Source organism: Amphiura filiformis, chromosome 7, assembly GCF_039555335.1.
Source record: "Amphiura filiformis chromosome 7, Afil_fr2py, whole genome shotgun sequence".
NCBI classification, from domain to species: domain Eukaryota; kingdom Metazoa; phylum Echinodermata; class Ophiuroidea; order Amphilepidida; family Amphiuridae; genus Amphiura; species Amphiura filiformis.
The window spans coordinates 36863199-36884454 of record NC_092634.1 but is presented as its reverse complement, the minus strand read 5'-3'; the positions used below and the strand labels follow the sequence as shown (position 1 = coordinate 36884454).

Here is a 21256-nt window from a genome sequence, read left to right as displayed (position 1 = left end):
CAGCAATACTGACAAAGCTGAAGCTCCATTCGAATACATTTCTCTACTGAAAGTATAGAAATTACAGATTTATGTAAATGTCTCATTTTGTCTAGTAATACATGGCTTTTGGCTTAACCATATGTCTTATTGAAATTGCTATGTTATCCTACAAACTAAATTGACCGATTCCAACTTAAATATAGGTTGGGACTAGTGTAAACATTCATTTGCCAAAAAATCAGGTTAAAAAAAATGCAAAAAGATCATACATTATGGCTTGGAAACAATTAATATAATGTAACATACACATTAAAACTATGCTTTAAAAGGCACAATCAATTACCTCAGCGAAGCAATTTTAACAAATTAAAATTTCTGGGAATTGCTAAAAAGTGATTGATAAGTCAATAAAATTGTCATATATAGGTATAATCAGTGTTCGAAATAAGTGCTTATCCTCTTGTCCTCTTGTCCAAAAATCACTGGGGACAACCATATTGAGCTATGTACTTATCCCCTGGACAACCTCTATTTGGATTCTTTGTACTCAAAAACATGACATTTATATTTTGGGGACAACCAAAATATTTTGAGGACAAGCAGAATTCATGCTTTAGTTATCCTCGGGACAACCTCCATATTTTCCTTATTTCGGACACTGGGTATAATGTATACCACACAAAAAATGGGCAAACACAAGGAAAATGGCAGTGTTGATAAATTTGAAGTCCCATTCAAATGCATACATAGCATTTGTATGGACAAACTCCTCTAACATTGACCAAATTTGAGATTTTACTTTACAAATTTCAGATTATCACTTGCATTCCAAGTTGCAGGGTATGTCCAATTGTATAGCACATCCATTCTCTTTCCAACAAAAAACTGATTTTTTGAAAACATTTCTGATAGGCCTATAACAAATCCCCAATATTGCCTTTAATGAAGTGTTAAGAGAAGTGTAAAAATGTTTCATAGCTTTAGGCCTAAAAAAAATTAGTGCTGTAATCGATAAGCTTTCTGGGTATCGATATGTCGGGAGGCAAACATCCGACATGTCGATACTATTATCGATACTCACGCAGTTTGAAACACGGATTTGAGTTTACCAATTTTATTATCAGTAAGTTCCAGAAACAAGTTAACAACAAGTGTATTGAAGCCTAACAGCTAAAACTACATGGATCATGCATCAAACAAACGAAAGTGGTATTGAAAATCCGCAATTTTACATGACTTTGGCAATGTGTGCCATGTCGTTTGTGTATCGATACTGACATTGAGTGTTTCGACATGTCGGAAGTCTATGTATTTTCCGACTATCGATACTTACGACAATCGATTACAGCACTAAAAAAAATTTGCTTGATTGGCGTAACCCGACCGACCCTAAAAATAGGCCCAACCCTAAAAATAGGCTGACACCCTCCCTCCCAACCCCCATCTGACACAAAACCGAAAGTGGGCCAATAATAACATCAATTTTAGCATTTTATGTTTTCAAACATAATATTAAGCTTATTGCCTGATATTTTACTTCCATATATTAAGTTTTGTAGGTTTAAAATGCACATTTTAATTAATTATAACATATTGTGTAGTAAAAGCATCTAGACTCTGTGTTTACAACTAGAACAGGGCCCTCAGGGAGAGCAGCACTAAGTGCTGATGAGGCTACCCTGAATAAACAAAATGTAAATAAATAAAATCTTTTTGGTTTATTCTTAAATTTGAAAATAAAAGGGTCACTTGAATACAATATTTTTGCACACTGCTACAAGTAATTGGTAACATACCATGACATATTCATGAGAGAATGGCACTAAATCATTGGTCAATTGCAATTTGACGCAACCAACATACACACATAATGTATGTTGGTATATTGACCTATCCCAGTACAGCATATCTTACTGGTCAATAGTTTTTCTCCCATCACTACATCGGCATCATCCTGGAGCATAAAGTTTATATTCACTTACCGGTATGTGTTTGTGTTTTCGAAATGCACACAGTACAGAAGGTAGAACTTGTAATTGTGATTTATATATTTTCTATAATATCAAATATTATGAATTGGTGTTATTCTCTCATAAAAATTAATAAATGTATGAGGTGTATTGCAACAAAATAACATACTACATGGTATTTTAGGGATATGTATGGTCACTATTTCCCATTTGCAGCCAATTAAACGATTTCGCCTATGTCCATTCAAACCATGAAGTATATTACTTTATTCACAGTTCAATCACCTACATGTATTGTAGGCCTAATATGTGATGCCTGAGCTGCATGCACACTAAAAAGTATATATGTGTAAAACTCACTGAAAACCATAACAAACAATTAAGACCCTGTTGCTACATTGTTTCACCAAATAAATATGCATGCAATATTTCACTGCACTTTCTAACAAAACTATTCGCCATATTTGACACATGTACATGTACTAGTATCTTTTAGTGTCAAATTTTATGACATTATATTTAACTTTCAACATACACCAGTCTATAATACCGAATTTATTAATTTGTTTTGAACAATTCATTGATGTTAGCACTGGTAGTAGCCATTACTGCCAATAGACAGGAAGTCTAGAAAGGTGACCTCAATGATGTGGGTGGTCTTCCTGTGCTTTTGAATGGAACAGCAGTAACCTTGGCCAATTTGTAGTATTTTTCACATTTTTTTCTAAGTTTGTGAGAGCATAACAAGACTTTCCGTCGATGGATTTTTATTTCTGTTGGTAAATATTTTCTAAATTGAGTTTTTCATAACATATTAAAAAGGCAAAGACCCTGCTGTATAATAAATTAGCTAGGTAAGTTTTAAGTAACCTTGATGAAAATGATCAAAATAGTGCCTATTTTTTTGTTTGTGTACATCATCTGTCACTGGTATCTATAGTCTTGTAATATGTCCAATGGTGCTGCCCATGACCACTCGATGAATTGTTTAATTCAAATTAATCAATTTGATATTATAGACTGTACACAGTGGCATAACCAAATGGGTGGGGGTGATTGGGCTTGAGCCCCCCCTCCCTTAGTCAGGACCCCACCACTACATTGTAGTTTTAAATTGGTGTCTCTGGAGTATGGAGATGGGTCTACATTTCGCCCCTCTCTGATACTGTGCTCAAGTTGCCACAGCCATTTTATGACTATGCCATGTAAAGTAGGTTGATATTGGGGCCAACAAAGACGCTGTATTTAGTGGGGTATACATGTATGAACATCACTTTACGTTTGCCATCAATGGCCCCTTAAGGAACTTAATTTCTACCAATTTTGATGTTGCACACAGGCCTCACAGAATCCCCTGCCTGGCAGAACTAAAATTTGATCTCTGACAACTACACTGATATGTCAGCCCTAAGCCCAACTGGTAATAACTAGATTTAAAATGACAGATATGATTACAATCATGTCAACTGATATTCCTAGAAGGCGCCCTTCAAGATTTACTATCCGATACTGCATGCAATGCCTTGTCCGGTGACAACCTTACAGGACAATATTTATAAGAGTTTAAGGTGAACTAGACTTCTCCGTAGTCCACTTGCCAATTGTGCATACTCTGGCTATTACATTTAAGCTTAAAACTCTGATTTAATTAATGTGTGCACAATTGATAGATTTTCACAACTGATCTTTTCAGTCACCGTCGCCTCTGTTTGTTAGCTTCCCAAGTGGACTACTGACTTTGCCTTGAGAGTTAGGCCAATTTCTGGCCTAACTAAAATTGGTGATGATGTAATGCATCTTTAAAAATGAATCTGGCTTGTGATTGGTCGCCCAGATCTCGTTATTGTTTAAATCCTCCCGACGCTGCACTGGTACCATTATAACTATACATGGTACCCAACTATCTAGGGAATGCGGCGCTTTTGTGCTGGTGGATGAACGTATGCATCTAGCGCGTATTGTACCACCATGCTTAGTCTTGTGGTTAGATTTTATTGATAAACAAGTATGATTGACAGTGTGTGAGTCCCGGTAAAGTTCTGCTTAAAAGTGAAAGTCCATAGTCGGTTTTTCGGATAATAAACTGGCAGATTCTAAAATTAGAATTGTTCAGTATTGAAGTGTCATTATAATTATGCCATTATGATATGTTGCATTCAATAATATAAGCCTCACGTGGGCCTATACTTTACTTTTACTGTCACAAATATAATTATATAAACTTTTTCATAACCATTTTATACTAGTATTTTGATGTAATAAATATCAGTATAATTTCGAGTTCAACTGAATGCGTTTATCATGATTATTAACATTTTTATTTATCAAAAATCGACTATGGCATAGTCTAAAGGTGAACATGCAGTGCAAAGACCAAAGCAAGAGAAAGTTGGACAAGTGGATTTCTAAGTGCACTTGCCCAATGGGCAAGTTGAAATTCTAAAATTCTGCAAGTCCTGGGTGTATAACTGTATGTACATCCAGGATGCATGAATGATAATCACACCATTGCTACCAAACCAATCCTTTCATTTCTTCCTTGTAAATATCTGGTATCCAGCCAATAGATGAAGGAACCATCTTCACGGTGCTTTTTCCTTTCACAGTTCGCTCGTAATGAATCAGCTGCTTCCAGAACCCTGGATTAGGTCTAATCACTGGTCTCCTACCTCTGACATACGTGTGCGCTTGTTTCAAAGTCATGTGTTCGTATTTCATAAGATACACCATTATAAGCGATGCTGAACGACTACGGCCTGCGTAGCAATGTACCAAACAGCGGCCTCTTGCTCTTTTCACATTATATATCTTGTCTGCGATAGAATCAAAGTACATGGATAAATTGGCACTTGGTGCGTCATCTACAGGTACCCGTATGTATTCGATATCTTTTATATTCGATGGCGTGGGTACTTGAAATGACAGTGTTGCGTTGACGACACATGTGATGCCTTTCGCCCGGAGTGCTGTCGGACTACTTGCACCGTAGGCACTTGTGAGATATAATTGGTCAGTTATTTCACTGATGTGATGAAGTTGGGAGTAGCGTATCGCCATGTTGTCAGACTCCCGGGGCGGGGAAAAGCAGCACCTGAGTAGCGACGTCAACGTGGAAGGTTCTGTATGAATTGAGAAAAGATAAAATGATAAAAAACTGGTTAAGTATATTGACTTGTTACTCTACACCAGGCCTTCTCAACTAATTTATTTGAAGCGCCAACTGGAAAATTTCTGTGATCATGAAGTGCCAAAATGTTTAAGGGCGCCTGAGGACTTTGTGAGTTAGAGTGGGCGAATAGCGGATACGGTGCAGTGGTGGAGTTTTATGGGGGGACGGGGTCCAGGGGGCAGCGCCCCCGGAAGCTCATGGATTTTAAGGTTTTTTAAAGGCCCAGATTGAGTATTTTCACCTCTTTTTTGTTCAAGATTTATGTGGAAAAAATATTAAAATTACTGTGCGCCACTTCTACTGACTCCAAGCGCCACAAGTGGCGCACGCGCCGCCAGTTGAGAAGGCCTGCTCTACACGCATGAGCACAAAACACAGAAAGAATAATTAATTGGAAGCATTTTCTGCCAACCAGCAACTCTGAAAATTCAATCTCATGATTATGTACAACAAATGGAATTTGTTTCTTGTTCTTTTGGGATTAATTTTATTATTGTCAGAACTGGCATGTTGAGTTCATTTGGATACATTAGAAAACTGCGATTCATTTGTAAAGACCTAGAAAAACAATTTGTAATATTTGCAAGCCATTTTTTTTCTGAGGAAGGCACAAATGACAAATGGTAAACATTGTAGCACTTTATATTGGGGTTCCCTCAGCTTCCGCAACAATTAGCTAGATTGGAAAAATAGCCCTGGCCTTTTGCTAGCATGCTAGTGCTAGTTTTGCAGATAAATTTTGTTCACCATACAAATAGGATCATTGAAATGATAAATTGAGTGATTTTTGATTGGGCCTTTTTTGTGACAACTAGCGATAATGGGTCCTTAATAGGTTGTAAAAATGCTAAATTCTTCACTATATATTAAACGACACCATGAAAAAAACCTTTCATTTAATATAGTTAATGGAAATTACAAGTTATTAATGAGTAAATTTATATTAATTCTGTGAAAGCTACATCCGGATATAAACCTCAGCCTAAAAGGAATTTGGTTCTTTTTCAACAGAAAACACAGTGCTTAACTGTAATGCTGGTTGCGAGCTACGTACATGTTTGTTCACCAAGATATATACTTTCATTCAATCAAAATATTCTGTACAAATAGAAACTATTTATATTTCACAGTAAAATATATAACAATGATGTATACATGTAACTACGTGGCTACAATAATATTATGAACAATTTTACTACCATTTTAGTAATTTACCAATGTAAACTCACCAGTCTGTCCATACACAAGCCTTGTAGCTGGGCAGATTATTGACTTATATGGCCACAATTGTGCATTTAGTGATACAAGCACCAAAATTGGTACAGACACTCCCTTTGGGTCACTTTATACAAAAACAACGTTAGCCAAATTAAAATCCAACATGGCCGCCGTTTTTTCAAGATGGCCGCCACTGGATGACACATATTAATGTTACAAAGAATTTATTGGTCATACAAGCTCCAAAAGTTGCAACTAACCTTTCTTTGTGTCACTTATCAAGCAGAAATATAAAACATTTAAAAAATCCAAGATGGCGACTGTATTTTTCAAAATGGCGGCTATTTCTTCCTAGATGGTCGCCACTGAATGACATATATTGATGCTATAACAATTAATTGGTCATACAACCACCAAAAGTTGCATTTACCCTCTCCTTGTGTATCTTGTCATGAAGAAATAAAAAACACTTAAAAATCCAAGATGGCCGCCATTTTATTCAAGATGGCCGCCATTGAATAACAAATATTAATGTTACAAAGAATCAAATGGTCATACAGTGAAGCTACAGTTAACCTCTCATGTGGTCATTTATCAAGAACGAATCATCAAAATATATATATATTTAAGTAGTGTCATAATTGAAGAACCTGATGATATGAATTGTGATCTGGCTTAACATATAAGTGTACCCTTGATGCTTACAAATCTGTGTTTTAACATAAATGTAATAAAACTTGTTCTCATCAGTCCTGGCATGGACATGAGCACTGTGGTGTACGGGGAAGACCATATTTGTAACACTTGCATCGTCCACGACATTCCTTAGTACATCCACAGTTTGTTAGTTCTTGGCCAATAGTCGCAATAGGAGGAAAGGTACTCCAGAAGATCTTACAAATTTCAGCTTCCTGTGGCCAGCCCCAATTCTCTGGCTGGGATACTGTTGAATGACTCCAAATCATACCTGCCTGGTACGGTAGGCAGCCTGTTTACCAATGCAGCTCGATCGAGTAGGTGGGATCGAATCAAATGATCTCTGCTTACGAGCAAAGAGTAGCAGTGCTAGACCTGTCATACATTGTGACTACAAACCTGTCTCAAGAGCAGCAGCATCAAGTGTTGGCGGATATTTACTTTAATAGTTTTGAGAAAACATTTGATACCCCATTATGCACATTTCATGTTTGCCAGGCTTTGCTTTACCACGGAAGGCAGACTCAATATCACAACCACTAAAGGCGTGAACGACGAGCATTCCATTAGTCTTTTCAGGGCCAATTGCATCAACGAGTTCATGTATTGGTATACATCTCAGATATGATCATTGACCAAAGGAAAGCCACAACTTCTGCAGGCCAAGTTCTTGCAAGGATGGCAGGGTATATATTGCAATGACGACAATATCAGTATCATTTGTCTTTATCACAAGGACTTTCTTGCCTTCTTTTACCGCATGTCTGTGGCGTGTGTTTAAACATATGCGTATCTGCCTCTTCATGGCTACATGGAGAAATATCGTCCAAACTGATCACATTATTGCTGAGGGCAAGTTCCTCCTTAGTTACGACTACCGGATCGACTGTATCGATGTCAGCGATTTTGTCTGCAAGTAAATGGAAGAGTTCTGTATTGTTCAGCACCACGCATCCTGTCACCGTCTTCTGGCTCCTGTTCCTAGCTTCAATCTTATTTCAGACTTTAAGCTGGATGGCAGGTAGACGTCAAAGACATTGTCTGTTATCTTGTACTTGGCAGACAGTGTTGGTACATATGGGATGACAGTTACTCTGGCATATTCGTCAAATGTTGTTGATGTACGTGAGGGCAGACAGTTTATCAATGCTGATCCATCAACAACGATAGCCTCTACTTCTGGCTCTTTGGCTGGTAACACCACTTGAGATTGAAGAGTGTCAGTAAGGCCAGATGTCGGGCACGTGTATAGCTTTCCGTTGTCACTCAGAGATTATGCAGGAACTGGCTGCTCATATTTGAAGAACTCGTTTATAGCACACTGCCTGCTTTGGCATGATATGAAGAGCTGTGAGAAGAGATTACAGTGTGGCTTTCTGCTTGGAATCAGTGGCATCACATTCTTGAATGAAGAAGCTAATTGTGTTCTTTGTGATGGATGTATAGAACAAGTCTTGTTCTTGGCTCTCTAGTCGATTGATAAACTCACCAAATCTCTCAGTGCCCCTTTCATAATGTTTGCCAAATAGTTCATGAACACTAGGTTGTGCAATGTCCTTTATGTTAAGAGCCAGTCACTTGACTCCTCCTGGAAAGGATTGCCCATGTCTTGAAGAACTTTCGTTAGGTTCCAAGCTTTGTCAAGGAACTGTTGTTGTACTTTCATTGTTTTCTCATGGTGGTTGGTGTTTACTGTTGCATCTTTAGCCTCTGATGTTGCTTCATATTCAGAAACCAGATGACTGACTTCAGTGTCAGCGACCATCCACCTTCTGAGGGCTGATGGATCCTCAGTCACACCAATTGCTCCCCGTCACCCTCAATAACAGCATTGACTTGTTCATGAGCTTCGTCTATAGCCATTGCTGAAAAGTTCCGATATGATTTCCATTCCGAAACTCATTGGCTACTTCAGGATGGCGTTGCTCAAGGGTCATCATATCCCTATCATAAATTGTAGCCAATGTGCATAATTGAAATTATTGTTAGCAAAGAAGTATGGTATCAGTACTGTCCAGACAAGACCTCGCAAGAAAAGTTTGCATCTCTGAATGAACTTATCAGTGCCAGAATAGTGAGTTCCGTGACGAGAATGAGATACCAGAATTGGAATTGCAGGATCTGACATTTCCCTCTTGCCAGTCTCCGAAACTGATTACGTATTTTCTGTTCTCAAGTGTTTCACTAGAGTATATAGTCATTGTATGCTATCTTCATCAGCCTATAAAGACCGACAGCTGAATATGTGATGTGCTTGGCGCGTTCTTGTGATGCTTGAAGCTGACAAGAAAGATCCTGAAGTACCAGGCGATGCCACCCCAGCTTTAGTAAATGCACTTGTTCAACCACTATCTTTAAGAAGAGATCCAATGGATTGGAATGCAGCCATCTCGATGTGTAATCCTTCGAATCACAAACTTGTATTCACCGTAATTCTCAGGCCAGGACCAATGAATCTGCTTGCCTATTAAATGTAGCGAGTGGTTGGTCTGCAGCAATGACAGTACTGGATTCAATAATGCCGCTGTGTCTCTAACTTTGTGCATGCCATGCTTGATAGTGGCAACAGATATCACGAAGCAACAGCAAGAGTTACGTGATACTAAATTCAGACTGCTTACTTCTAAGCTGTGATGCATGGTGTCGGCCATCTTGAAAATGGCGGCTATCTTGAAAATGACAGCCATCTTGAAAATGGGACCCAAGTTGTTGATTCTTGTCTCGATAGGTTCAAGGGAGATATGAACTGCAACATTTGGTTCTGTATGACCCTTAGATACTTCGTAATATGATTATGCATACATTGTATGTGTCACATTGTGACAGCCATTTTGAAAAATGGCTGCCATCTTGAATTATCAAGTGGCTAATGATTATTTGTAATTGTAATGTTCATGATGATGGACCCAAAGGGATGTTCATTTCTCATTTTGGGCCTTGTATATCCTTTTTATCTTCGGTTATATCAATATTTGGCCTTCAATGGAGGCCATCTTTAAAAATGGCGGCCATCTTGGATTTTTAAGTTATTGACCCATAGGAAGGCCCTAAGAACAGTTAAATCCAATTTTTTGTACTTGTATTGCAACTTTATCCACCACAACATTAATATCCATCATTCGATGGCGGCCATCTTGAAAAACGGCGGCCATCTTGGATTTTAATTTGGCTAACGTTATTTTTGTATTTAGTGACCCAACAGAAGCCTGTGTGCCAATTTTGGTGCTTGTATCACCAAATGCACAATTGTGGTAATAATCTGCCCAGCTATTGAAATAAGCAGACTGGAACCAGGAGCAATTTGTTTTTGAACATTGCTCCTGGTTCACTGTGATTTTACAAGAACCAGGAGCAATTTCTGATGAAATTTTCAAATAGTAATCCTTTTCTGCATACAATACCAGCACTATTGCATAAGTGCAAAACTGGAACCAGGAGCAATTTGTTTTTAAAATTGCTCCTGGTTCATGTGAATTTTACAAGGACCAGGAGCAATTGGTGGCTTTACGAGAGCAAATTTGCTCCCCGCGCCTGCTTATTTCAAGGCTTGTCCATACATTTTACACCAGTTAAACTAGCAAGAAATTATCAATTAACTACGGAGTACCGACAACAATGAACTAAATTTAATGTATGGTTGCTATGCTATCACAATAATGTAACAAGAATGTAAATAACAGTATTATTCATAAGTACAATGCAGAAACAAATTGCTTAATTAGCTATAAAATTTAGGACACTCCCAGTCTATACAAATCAAGAGAAGAAGCTGCTGATGGCCACAGACTCTAGATACCACTGACCTCAGTACATTCTTCATCTCCAGTGGCAGCAGCACCAGAACAATTTTTTTTTTGGGGGGGGGGGAAGGGGGCATTGTGGGGTAGTGAATTTCAGGGGGGGGGGGAATCAATAAAAATTGCCACAAAAGGTGGACAATGTCATAATTTTAGGTTTTTATTGGGGGGAGGAGGGCAAGAGTTCTCATTGAATTTCCCCCACACCCCTGTCACCGCCATTATCCATAACATTATTTTTAATTTTAAACTCTTGCTATCGCACTATTAAACTCTCAATATAAAGGGACATGGTCAGATATTTTTTCATTTAAAACAGTGCTGTAGGCCTGTATTATGCTTGTTCAGCTATAGGCGTAAATTATTCAGCTTTGTTACTCTGCGGCGTGCGCGTCAATAAAGTCCTAACTCAAGCTGGCGTAAATTCACATTAAAGCGTGTCATTCATTAAATGCAACACACAACTAGCTAGCGTAAGCATTGTCCCCAACTGTGTGCATGCCATTCTATATCAATACAAGCCTTATAAGCCGAACAAACTTAAGTGACAGCAACAAACCCTTTTCATTAGAAAATGTGTCACAAAAAATGGTTCATTTAGACGAGGGGTAGAGACGTTTTCCACTTCCCCAGCCTAACCCCAATCTAACTATTCAAGTATTCAAGAACTTCTCCCTCCCCCCTGCCCATCCCTATCCCCGGAATGTGGGGAAAGGTTGGGACTTATAATTTTTGGACTTTAATTACAAAAGTAGGCCTATTCTTTGAACAAGTACATTAGGAATGTTGATATCAACTGTGAATTATGTTCATTTTAAACAATTCCAAGTAAAACGAAGTTGGATTACTCACGTTTTAGTGACGTTTCACCACTACACTAGTGGCTTCTTCAGACTGGCAACTCATCACATCTGACTGCTTGCTTTTATAGGCAACAGGAAGCACCGTAGAGGGTGTGATGAGTTGGTCAAAGATGTTGTTGAGTGAGTAGGCCCCCTCGTCCTTGTTTAGAGTGTCTTGTCCTTTTCGGCGGATCCAGGTGGCTTCTTTCAGCCACCTGGTGGTCTTGTCGGCCGGCTTCAAGATCAATCACTTTTGAGTCCTCCAAATTGATGGAGTGATTTGTAGAGGCCACATGATCAGTGATGGCGGATTTGTGAATGTCCGTGACAGATGATTGGCGTTTTGCTCGAGTAAATGGTTTTGATTCAAATTTCTCCACCTCTTTCTGGTGCTCTTTGAGTCGGATACCAAAAGGACGACCAGTTTCACCAATGTAGGAACTTGGGCAGTCACCGCAGGGTATTTCATAAGCGGAAGCCATTTATGAAACAACATCTTTGACCAACTCATCACGCCCTCTACAGTGCTTCCTGTTGCCTATAAAAGCAAGCAGTCAGATGTGATGAGTTGCCAGTCTGAAGAAGCCATGCCACTAGTGTAGTGAACAGAATTTATTCTCAACACGGACTCAAAAATGTCCAGATTTGAAATCGAAACAAAAAAATTACCTAAAAATTGCAATTTATTTTGATCATATAAAAAATGAAAAAAAGTTTATATTTTTAAAGGACAGACATGTAATCAGCCTAAAACAGGCTTGTTGCAGTCTAAAAAGTTCATTGCTTATTGTAAAATATGTAGACTTGGCACAAATCTTTGCAATTACTCTAAAGAATATAATGGTGTGCGTAGCGTATTAAAAGCAAGTGAAGGGGGGGTGAAATGGTCAAGCTTCCACACCGGAAATGCAAAAGTTGTGCAACTCGTTATAGTGCAGAATTTAAACTCATTGAATTGAAGCACAATCTGCATTTTGGTGATTTTGTTTTGCTTTTAATTATAATGCATGATTATAATTATTTGCGATCAGACTGACATAATATTTTTCAGTTGGAAAATTAAAATTTATTTTGATACGGTTGTGGAAGTCGCGGCTGTCGAATTCAGCTCCATGACAAAGTGTATGAACATGGACGTGATATCAGATAGGATAACCATTATATTTATAAAAGCCTGTTTAATTCCATGTTCATGATGGATTTATGGACATTTGGAAGTCTGCTATAGGCATGTGAGTATTATAAACTAGGATCGTGTAGGGGTATGACAGGGCTGAACACAAATATTTGGTAAGCTTATAGGTTTCTGACCCCCCCCCCTTATAAATGCTATTAATAGCTTGCCATAGCAATGTGAAATCGAGTAAGTGCATAATGAGCATATCTGCTAAATACACACAATTCAAGGGTTCAACATGCCGCGCGTAATGTTGCGAATAAAAAAAGGTGCTGCGTCATTCTGTAGAAAACACGCACAATTTTACGGCTCAACATGCCGCGTAATGTTGCGACTCATTCAAAGGTGCTGCGTCATTCTGTAGAAAATACGCACAATTTTACGGTTCAACATGCCGCGTAATGTTACGACTCTTTTAAAGGTGCCGCGTCATTCTGTAGAAAATACACGCAATTTTACGGTCTAGCATGCCGCGTAATGTTACGACTTCGCTTAAAGGTGCTGCGCCATTCTGTACAAAATACGCACAATTTTACGGTTCAACATGCCGCGTAATGTTACGACTTCGTTTAAAGGTGCCGCGTCATTCTGTAGAAAATACACGCAATTTTACGGTCTAGCATGCCGCGTAATGTTACGACTCGTTTAAAGGTGCTGCGTCATTCTGTACAAAATACGCACAATTTTACGGTTCAACATGCCGCGTAATGTTACGACTTCGCTTAAAGGTGCTGCGCCATTCTGTAGAAAATACGCACAATTTTACGGTTCAACATGCCGCATAATGTTACGACTCGGAAAACATTGACGTACCAGTCATTGGCAAAAGGCCTGTGGATTTACAACAAAAAAACACACACAGTCAGAGTGACAATTATTTAAAAATGAGTGCAAATTTGCCACAAAATGAAAACCAACAAAATTGTTCTAAGTTTAAAATTTTACATTTCAAAGTCATTGACTTTCCCATAATTTATATCAGTATTAGCTTTGTTATGTAATAGCCAACATGAACTCTAGCCACTTCACACCTTTTCGTGCAGTGTCAACACACAGATACATGTCATTGTTTACATAGCCAGGCAATATGCAGCCATGCATACATGTACCTGTGAGATGCATGGAACAATGTTTTTATACAGGGGGGTGTAATCCTAACTCTAGAGCATTGAGCCCTAAATCTAAACCCTAACCTAAATCATAACCCTACACTCTAACTCTATGACATAACCCTAAATCTAAACCCTAACCCTAAATCATAATTTCAAACCCTAACCTTATGTCTTATAGCCAGAACTCTAGACCTAGTAGCCTAAATCATCAAAATCTGTTGCAATTTGCAGATGTTTTTTTTCTTCTCCATTTTCCCCCCTTTTTTTAATTTAAGAAAAAAAGTGGATTTTTTTAAGTCCGTGTTGAGATAAATCCCTGTTACTGCTTTCTCCCCATAAAAATTGTTCAGTTGAAATCATGATATCATACTTTCTCCCTATGCACACTGTGCAGACAGAACCCATGATATCATACATTCTCCCACATACAATTGCACAGTGTTGAAATCATGATATCATGCTTTCTCCCTATGCACACTGTACACACAGAAACCATGATATCATACATTCTCCCTATGCACACTGTGCAGACAGAAACCATGATATCATACATTCTCCCACATACAATTGCACAGTGTTGAAATCATGATATCATGCTTTCTCCCTATGTACACTGTACAGACAGAAACCATACAAGTCTATAACAGAATTTATTCTCAACACGGACTCAAAAATGTCCAGATTTGAAATCGAAACAAAAAAATTACCTAAAAATTGCAATTTATTTTGATCATATAAAAAATGAAAAAAGTTTATATTTTTAAAGGACAGACATGTAATCAGCCTAAAACAGGCTTGTTGCAGTCTAAAAAGTTCATTGCTTATTGTAAAATATGTAGACTTGGCACAAATCTTTGCAATTACTCTAAAGAATATAATGGTGTGCGTGAAGCGTATTAAAAGCAAGTGAAGGGGGGTGAAATGGTCAAGCTTCCACACCGAAATGCAAAAGTTGTGCAACTCGTTATAGTGCAGAATTTAAACTCATTGAATTGAAGCACAATCTGCATTTTGTTGATTTTGTTTTGCTTTTAATTATAATGCATGATTATAATTATTTGCGATCAGACTGACATAATATTTTTCAGTTGGAAAATTAAAATTTATTTTGATACGGTTGTGGAGGTCGCGGCTGTCGAATTCAGCTCCATGACAAAGTGTATGAACATGGACGTGATATCAGATAGGATAACCATTATATTTATAAAAGCCTGTTTAATTCCATGTTCATGATGGATTTATGGACATTTGGAAGTCTGCTATAGGCATGTGAGTATTATAAACTAGGATCGTGTAGGGGTATGACAGGGCTGAACACAAATATTTGGTAAGCTTATAGGTTTCTGACCCCCCCCTTATAAATGCTATTAATAGCTTGCCATAGCAATGTGAAATCGAGTAAGTGCATAATGAGCATATCTGCTAAATACACACAATTCAAGGGTTCAACATGCCGCGTAATGTTGCGACTCAAAAAGGTGCTGCGTCATTCTGTAGAAAACACGCACAATTTTACGGCTCAACATTGCCGCGTAATGTTGCGACTCGTTCAAAGGTGCTGCGTCATTCTGTAGAAAATACGCACAATTTTACGGTTCAACATGCCGCGTAATGTTACGACTCTTTTAAAGGTGCCGCGTCATTCTGTAGAAAATACACGCAATTTTACGGTCTAGCATGCCGCGTAATGTTACGACTCGTTTAAAGGTGCTGCGTCATTCTGTACAAAATACGCACAATTTTACGGTTCAACATGCCGCGTAATGTTACGACTCGTTTAAAGGTGCCGCGTCATTCTGTAGAAAATACGCGCAATTTTACGGTCTAGCATGCCGCGTAATGTTACGACTTCGTTTAAAGGTGCTGCGTCATTCTGTACAAAATACGCACAATTTTACGGTTCAACATGCCGCGTAATGTTACGACTGCTTAAAGGTGCTGCGCCATTCTGTAGAAAATACGCACAATTTTACGGTTCAACATGCCGCATAATGTTACGACTCGGAAAACATTGACGTACCAGTCATTGGCAAAAGGCCTGTGGATTTACAACAAAAAACACACACAGTCAGAGTGACAATTATTTAAAAATGAGTGCAAATTTGCCACAAAATGAAAACCAACAAAATTGTTCTAAGTTTAAAATTTTACATTTCAAAGTCATTGACTTTCCCATAATTTATATCAGTATTAGCTTTGTTATGTAATAGCCAACATGAACTCTAGCCACTTCACACCTTTTCGTGCAGTGTCAACACACAGATACATGTCATTGTTTACATAGCCAGGCAATATGCAGCCATGCATACATGTACCTGTGAGATGCATGGAACAATGTTTTATACAGGGGGGTGTAATCCTAACTCTAGAGCATTGAGCCCTAAATCTAAACCCTAACCTAAATCATAACCCTACACTCTAACTCTATGACATAACCCTAAATCTAAACCCTAACCCTAAATCATAATTTCAAACCCTAACCTTATGTCTTATAGCCAGAACTCTAGACCTAGTAGCCTAAATCATCAAAATCTGTTGCAATTTGCAGATGTTTTTTTTCTTCTCCATTTTCCCCCCTTTTTTTAATTTAAGAAAAAAAGTGGATTTTTTAAGTCCGTGTTGAGATAAATCCCTGTTAGTGGTGAAATGTCACTAAAACGTGAGTAAACCAACTTCGTTTTAAATTGGAATTGTTCAAAATGAACAAAAATCACAACAAAAGTAGGCCTATATTCCCAACCCTAGCCCCACTGTCCGGAAATTACACAATTGTTACAAAATAGTACTATTATTGACTGTCGAAAGAAAATGTCATTAGAAAATGTGTCACACAAAATGGTTCATTTAGACGAGGGGTAGAGACGTTTTCCATTTCCCCAGCCTAACCCCAATCTAACTATGCAAGTACTTCTCCCAACCCCCTGCCCATCCCTATCCCCGGAATGTGGGGAAAGGTTGGGACTTATAATTTTTGGACTTTAATTACAAAAGTAGGCCAATATTCCCAACCCTAGCCCCACTGTCCGGAAATTACACAATTGTTACAAAATAGTACAATTATTGACTGTCGAAAGTATTGGTTGTTGGAATATTCACGGAACGATCTGACATGTCGATATACTCAGTGGCGGTGCCAGGAATGTTTTTTTGGGGGGGAATTGCCCATACGACAGTTTTTACTAATTTGACCTCAGATGACCCCTGGGTGACCCCAGATGACCCCAAAATGACCTTCCAAAAATTTGGCTCTAAATGTTGATTGTATGTATAATGAAAGACAAAGATAAAGACAATTTATCGCGTCTGACGTCACCTGTCAATCAAACTCGAGCACGGTTTGTTTACAAGTGTCGTGATGATGACTTGCTGAACGCGGATTTATAACCGGGCGTCTTATTGTTGATTTTTCACCTTTCAACATGCAAACCATCTCAAAAGTTAGGGCTTTATAGTAAGAAACTTTCTTTGGTGAAGGCACCATGTCCACAATCCCTAGAAAAGCTGCTTTTTGCCTTGTAAAAGCAGGCCCGTAGCCAGGGGGGGTTCGAGGGGTTCGATCGAACCCCCTAAAATTTTGACACAAAAAAAGGAGAACATGGGAAATGTGGTTGAAATGGCCATTTTAGGACAAAATTGTAATTTTCTCGGCTCATGGCGTAATTTTCCTATTAATTTTAGGCTCAGATTAGCGGGACGATTTGAAAAATCCCCGGCCCAGTTTATGTAGGCCTATGACTTAATTTAATGCTATAAATACAGCAGAGTCATTATTTGCCTCTTTGTCTCATCTAGATTTGAAGATTTAAAAAAAATATTTGGTGTGCAAAAAAACAATAACCGAGAAAGCTTAGTTCAGAGATGAAGGGAGTGATATAACATAGGAAAATAAGATAATTGATAATAGTTTTGATGAAATAACGCACCTGATTAGCAATTTTTTCTTGTTTTTATCGAGCTAATTTGCCTCTTTGCTATAATATCCATATATATTCCTGATAATAATGTTAAAAAAATGCACCAAATGCCTTCAATTGGGACTTCATTTTTCAAAATTCTTCCAATTCTGAGGGGGCACATCCCCCTCAGACACCCCCTGTGCCTGATTTGCAACTTTTTCTTGTTTTAACCGTGCTAATTTGCCTCTTTGCAATAATAAATTGAAACCATATATTTCTGATAATAATGTAAAAATTGTGCACCAAATGCCTTCAATTGGGACTTCATTTTTCAAAATTCTCCCATTTCTGAAGGGGGAACATCCACCCTCAGACACCCCCCTTCGCCGCAATTCTGCGGCGCGATGCCCGCTACGCGGCCATTACTCATCAGTTATACTTAACAGAAATTTGCAAAAACGAACCCCCTAACTCGGAGGGCTGGCTACGGGCCTGAAAAGTACGAACTTTTTCGCCATTTGCTGCTATTCCTTTTCTCCGATCAGCACCAGATAGATCGGTCTTCCTTTTACGCGCTGATTAACCTGTGTAAACCAATCAAGGATCGTAATTGACAGTGACATCAGACGCGATAAATTGCATTTATCTTTAATTATACCAAGTATCATGGCCATACAACAGTTTTTGCTCATTTGACCTCTGGGTGACCTCAGGTGACCTTGACCCACTAACCAATACAAACTTGTTCTGCCTGGGGTCAAGATGCACCCACCCACCAAGTTTGAGGAACGTGCGACCCTAGTCTCTGAGAAAAGAGGTAAATAAGGAAAATGGGCCCCTGACCTCAAATGACCTTTAACCTCAGTATATGACCTTGAACCTCACCCAAAAAAAGTAGCCAGAGTTTTTGACCATGACCCACCTATCCTGAAAATCTGAAGTCAATCCGCCCATGCATGCCCGAGATATAGCGTCCGGACGGAAGCACGGAAGCTCGGAAGCACGGACATTGCAAAAACAGTATGCCTCGCGGTGGAGGCATAAAAACCGGGGCCTCCCCGTCAGTCCGAAACACTGTCAGTCTGAAGCTGAACCACCGCTAGTCCGAATTTTTAGGGTTAGGGTTAGGTTTGGGGTTAGGGTTACGTTTAGGGTTAGCATTAGGTTTAGGGTTAGTTTTAGGGTAGGGTTAATGTCAGGTAAGCTTAAAATTCAGACTAGCGGTGGTTCGGACTGGCGGGGTTTCGGACTGACGGGGTGTACTCTTAAAACCTGAGCCTCTACGGTTTATTCTGAGTTCACTGATTGTGTGCTTGATAAACACATCGCATGCATGTGTATCATAGAATCAGTGATGTACTATATAAACTGTACAGTATGCATATATCGCTATTCATACGTCTTGTTTGTACATCACATCAGCTGCGTGAAGCTCTGCTGCTAATCATGATAAAAATACGAGATGATTCATGCATTGTAGACGCTGTCCGGCTTGATGCATAAAATGTGTGTATCTCGCTAAATTTGCCTTACGTCTTGTTTGTACATCCCATAAGCTGCATGAACGAAGCTCCACCAATTGATGAAGTCTCGAGATGCAACATCGCAAAGTTGCAAAAAGTGAGTTCCAGTAAAATGAATAAATTCCAAAAAACTCTAGAAACTACTGGATGACTAAGACATTCACTCATTTTGATAATACGATCGGCGAGATATGATGCACTAGGCGCTGGGAATAGAAATAGCAATTTTCATCATTTTAACTCATTTTGTTTGGCTACAACAATGTGATCAGTACCTACCAGTGAAGTGAAAACTAACATTTTTATAGTAATTTATTCTTTATACAAATCACACATTGCTTTAAAATTTGATATTCATACATACACACTATAACAGCGTGCATGATTGGTCCAGAGCTAGGCATAAACAGCGTTACAGTCCCGGATGTGAGATCGCCGGGTAGGGAAAATACAAATTACAAGGAAAATCATGTTTTTTTTTTAATGTTACTCATAATTTTTTTTATCATTTTGATGAAATAAGAATCACAAAATGTTCTGGTATCAGTGGTATGTATGAACGGGGTTCATTCATATATTTTCACGACTAAAGTAACGGTTGTTTATGCCCTGCCTCGGGCATAAACAACCGTTGGACTTTTATCGTTTAGACATGAATATATGAATGAACCCCGAAAGTATGATATCATAGATTTAAAATAGCCTCTAACAATGTCTAATAATGATAATGCAGAATGTACTATATTTATTATAATAAACATGTATTGTTGTATAGGCCTACCTGTGCACAATCGAAGAAGCAATTCAACCAGAGAAGTGCAAGTGCAAGTGCCACTTGATAAGGTAAGGATGTCCGGAATGTGAGGCGCTTCTTTCGCCGAATTTTTACACCCCTAATTCAATGACAACTTTATCTCTGTATTGTACATAAAAGTTCAGATGACCCGCTGACAGCCTTGCTGCAATAAGAACATCATCAGATTATATTTAGCCGTTTACTTGGCTTTCGATGACGATGACGACGACGTTCATCACAATTTTTTCCTTGCAGGATTTTTGTTTTGTTGATAAAAAAGGTCAGTCAAAGACGATTTAGGGACCTTGTTCAAATAAAATTTCCTTTAAACAAGAATAGTCTTTAAAAAGACAATCGTCGATGTGGGACTATTATTTCATTAGGTTCACCTCTGACCTTCTCAGTTTAGGGGTGGTGCAATAATTATGTGTACTCACAGTCTGGTGAATTGTAGGGGGGGGGGGGCAAAGATGTTTTAGCAGGCCAAAAGGGGGGCAAGCATTTTTTAGCAGGTTGAAAGGGGTCAAGCGATTCAATTTTTGGCACAGATATTTTTGGGCACCTTTTCTATATTAGGCCTACGCCCTAAAAAGGTGTAGGAAAACATTCGGAACACATTCAAATATGCAAAATTTCCTGCTCGCTGCGCTCGTATCATATAAGACAATTTTAGGTTTTAAATTCGGGTTCCCCAAATCTTGCATGTGTAAGGGGGGGGGGCAAAGATTTTTTGGCACGTCAAAAGGGGGGGGGCAAAGGTTTTTGACACGTCAAAAGGGGTGGGGGCAAAGATTTTTTGGCACGGTCAAAGGCGGTGCAAGCGATTTTTGGCAGACCATTTTGAAAATTCACCAACCCGGGGGTACACCGTTGCACAGCCCCTTAAAGCCATTCGGGAAAGCCATATTATACTCCCCCAGCCATATTATAACATTTGCTGATATGCCCTCAATATTTTTCAAAATTCTTTTTTACATGAAACCAATATATCCTGCAAAAATCAAGACTCTAGGTGCTGTAGTTTTGCCAAAATCCGAGATTTTGAATAAAACGCAGGCCCGTCGTTTTATTATTACGA

General features: G+C 38.6%; 1 protein-coding gene across 1 annotated transcript; it reads right to left on the bottom strand.

Moving 5' to 3' along the window:
- Window positions 1-4308: 4308 nt before the first annotated feature.
- LOC140157097 (dual specificity protein phosphatase 14-like) lies at window positions 4309-20457 on the bottom strand. Its single transcript, XM_072180169.1, has 2 exons — window positions 20164-20457; window positions 4309-5071 (listed from the first exon to the last, which is right to left on the bottom strand). The coding sequence occupies exon 2, from the start codon at window positions 5007-5009 to the stop codon at window positions 4464-4466; it is 546 nt and encodes a 181-aa protein (XP_072036270.1). The 5' UTR covers window positions 5010-5071; window positions 20164-20457; the 3' UTR covers window positions 4309-4463.
- Window positions 20458-21256: the final 799 nt, after the last annotated feature.

Excerpts from the sequence above, each read along its gene's own strand:
- LOC140157097 (XM_072180169.1), bottom strand. The coding sequence starts at position 5,009 with ATGGCGATACGCTACTCCCAACTTCATCACATCAGTGAAATAACTGAC.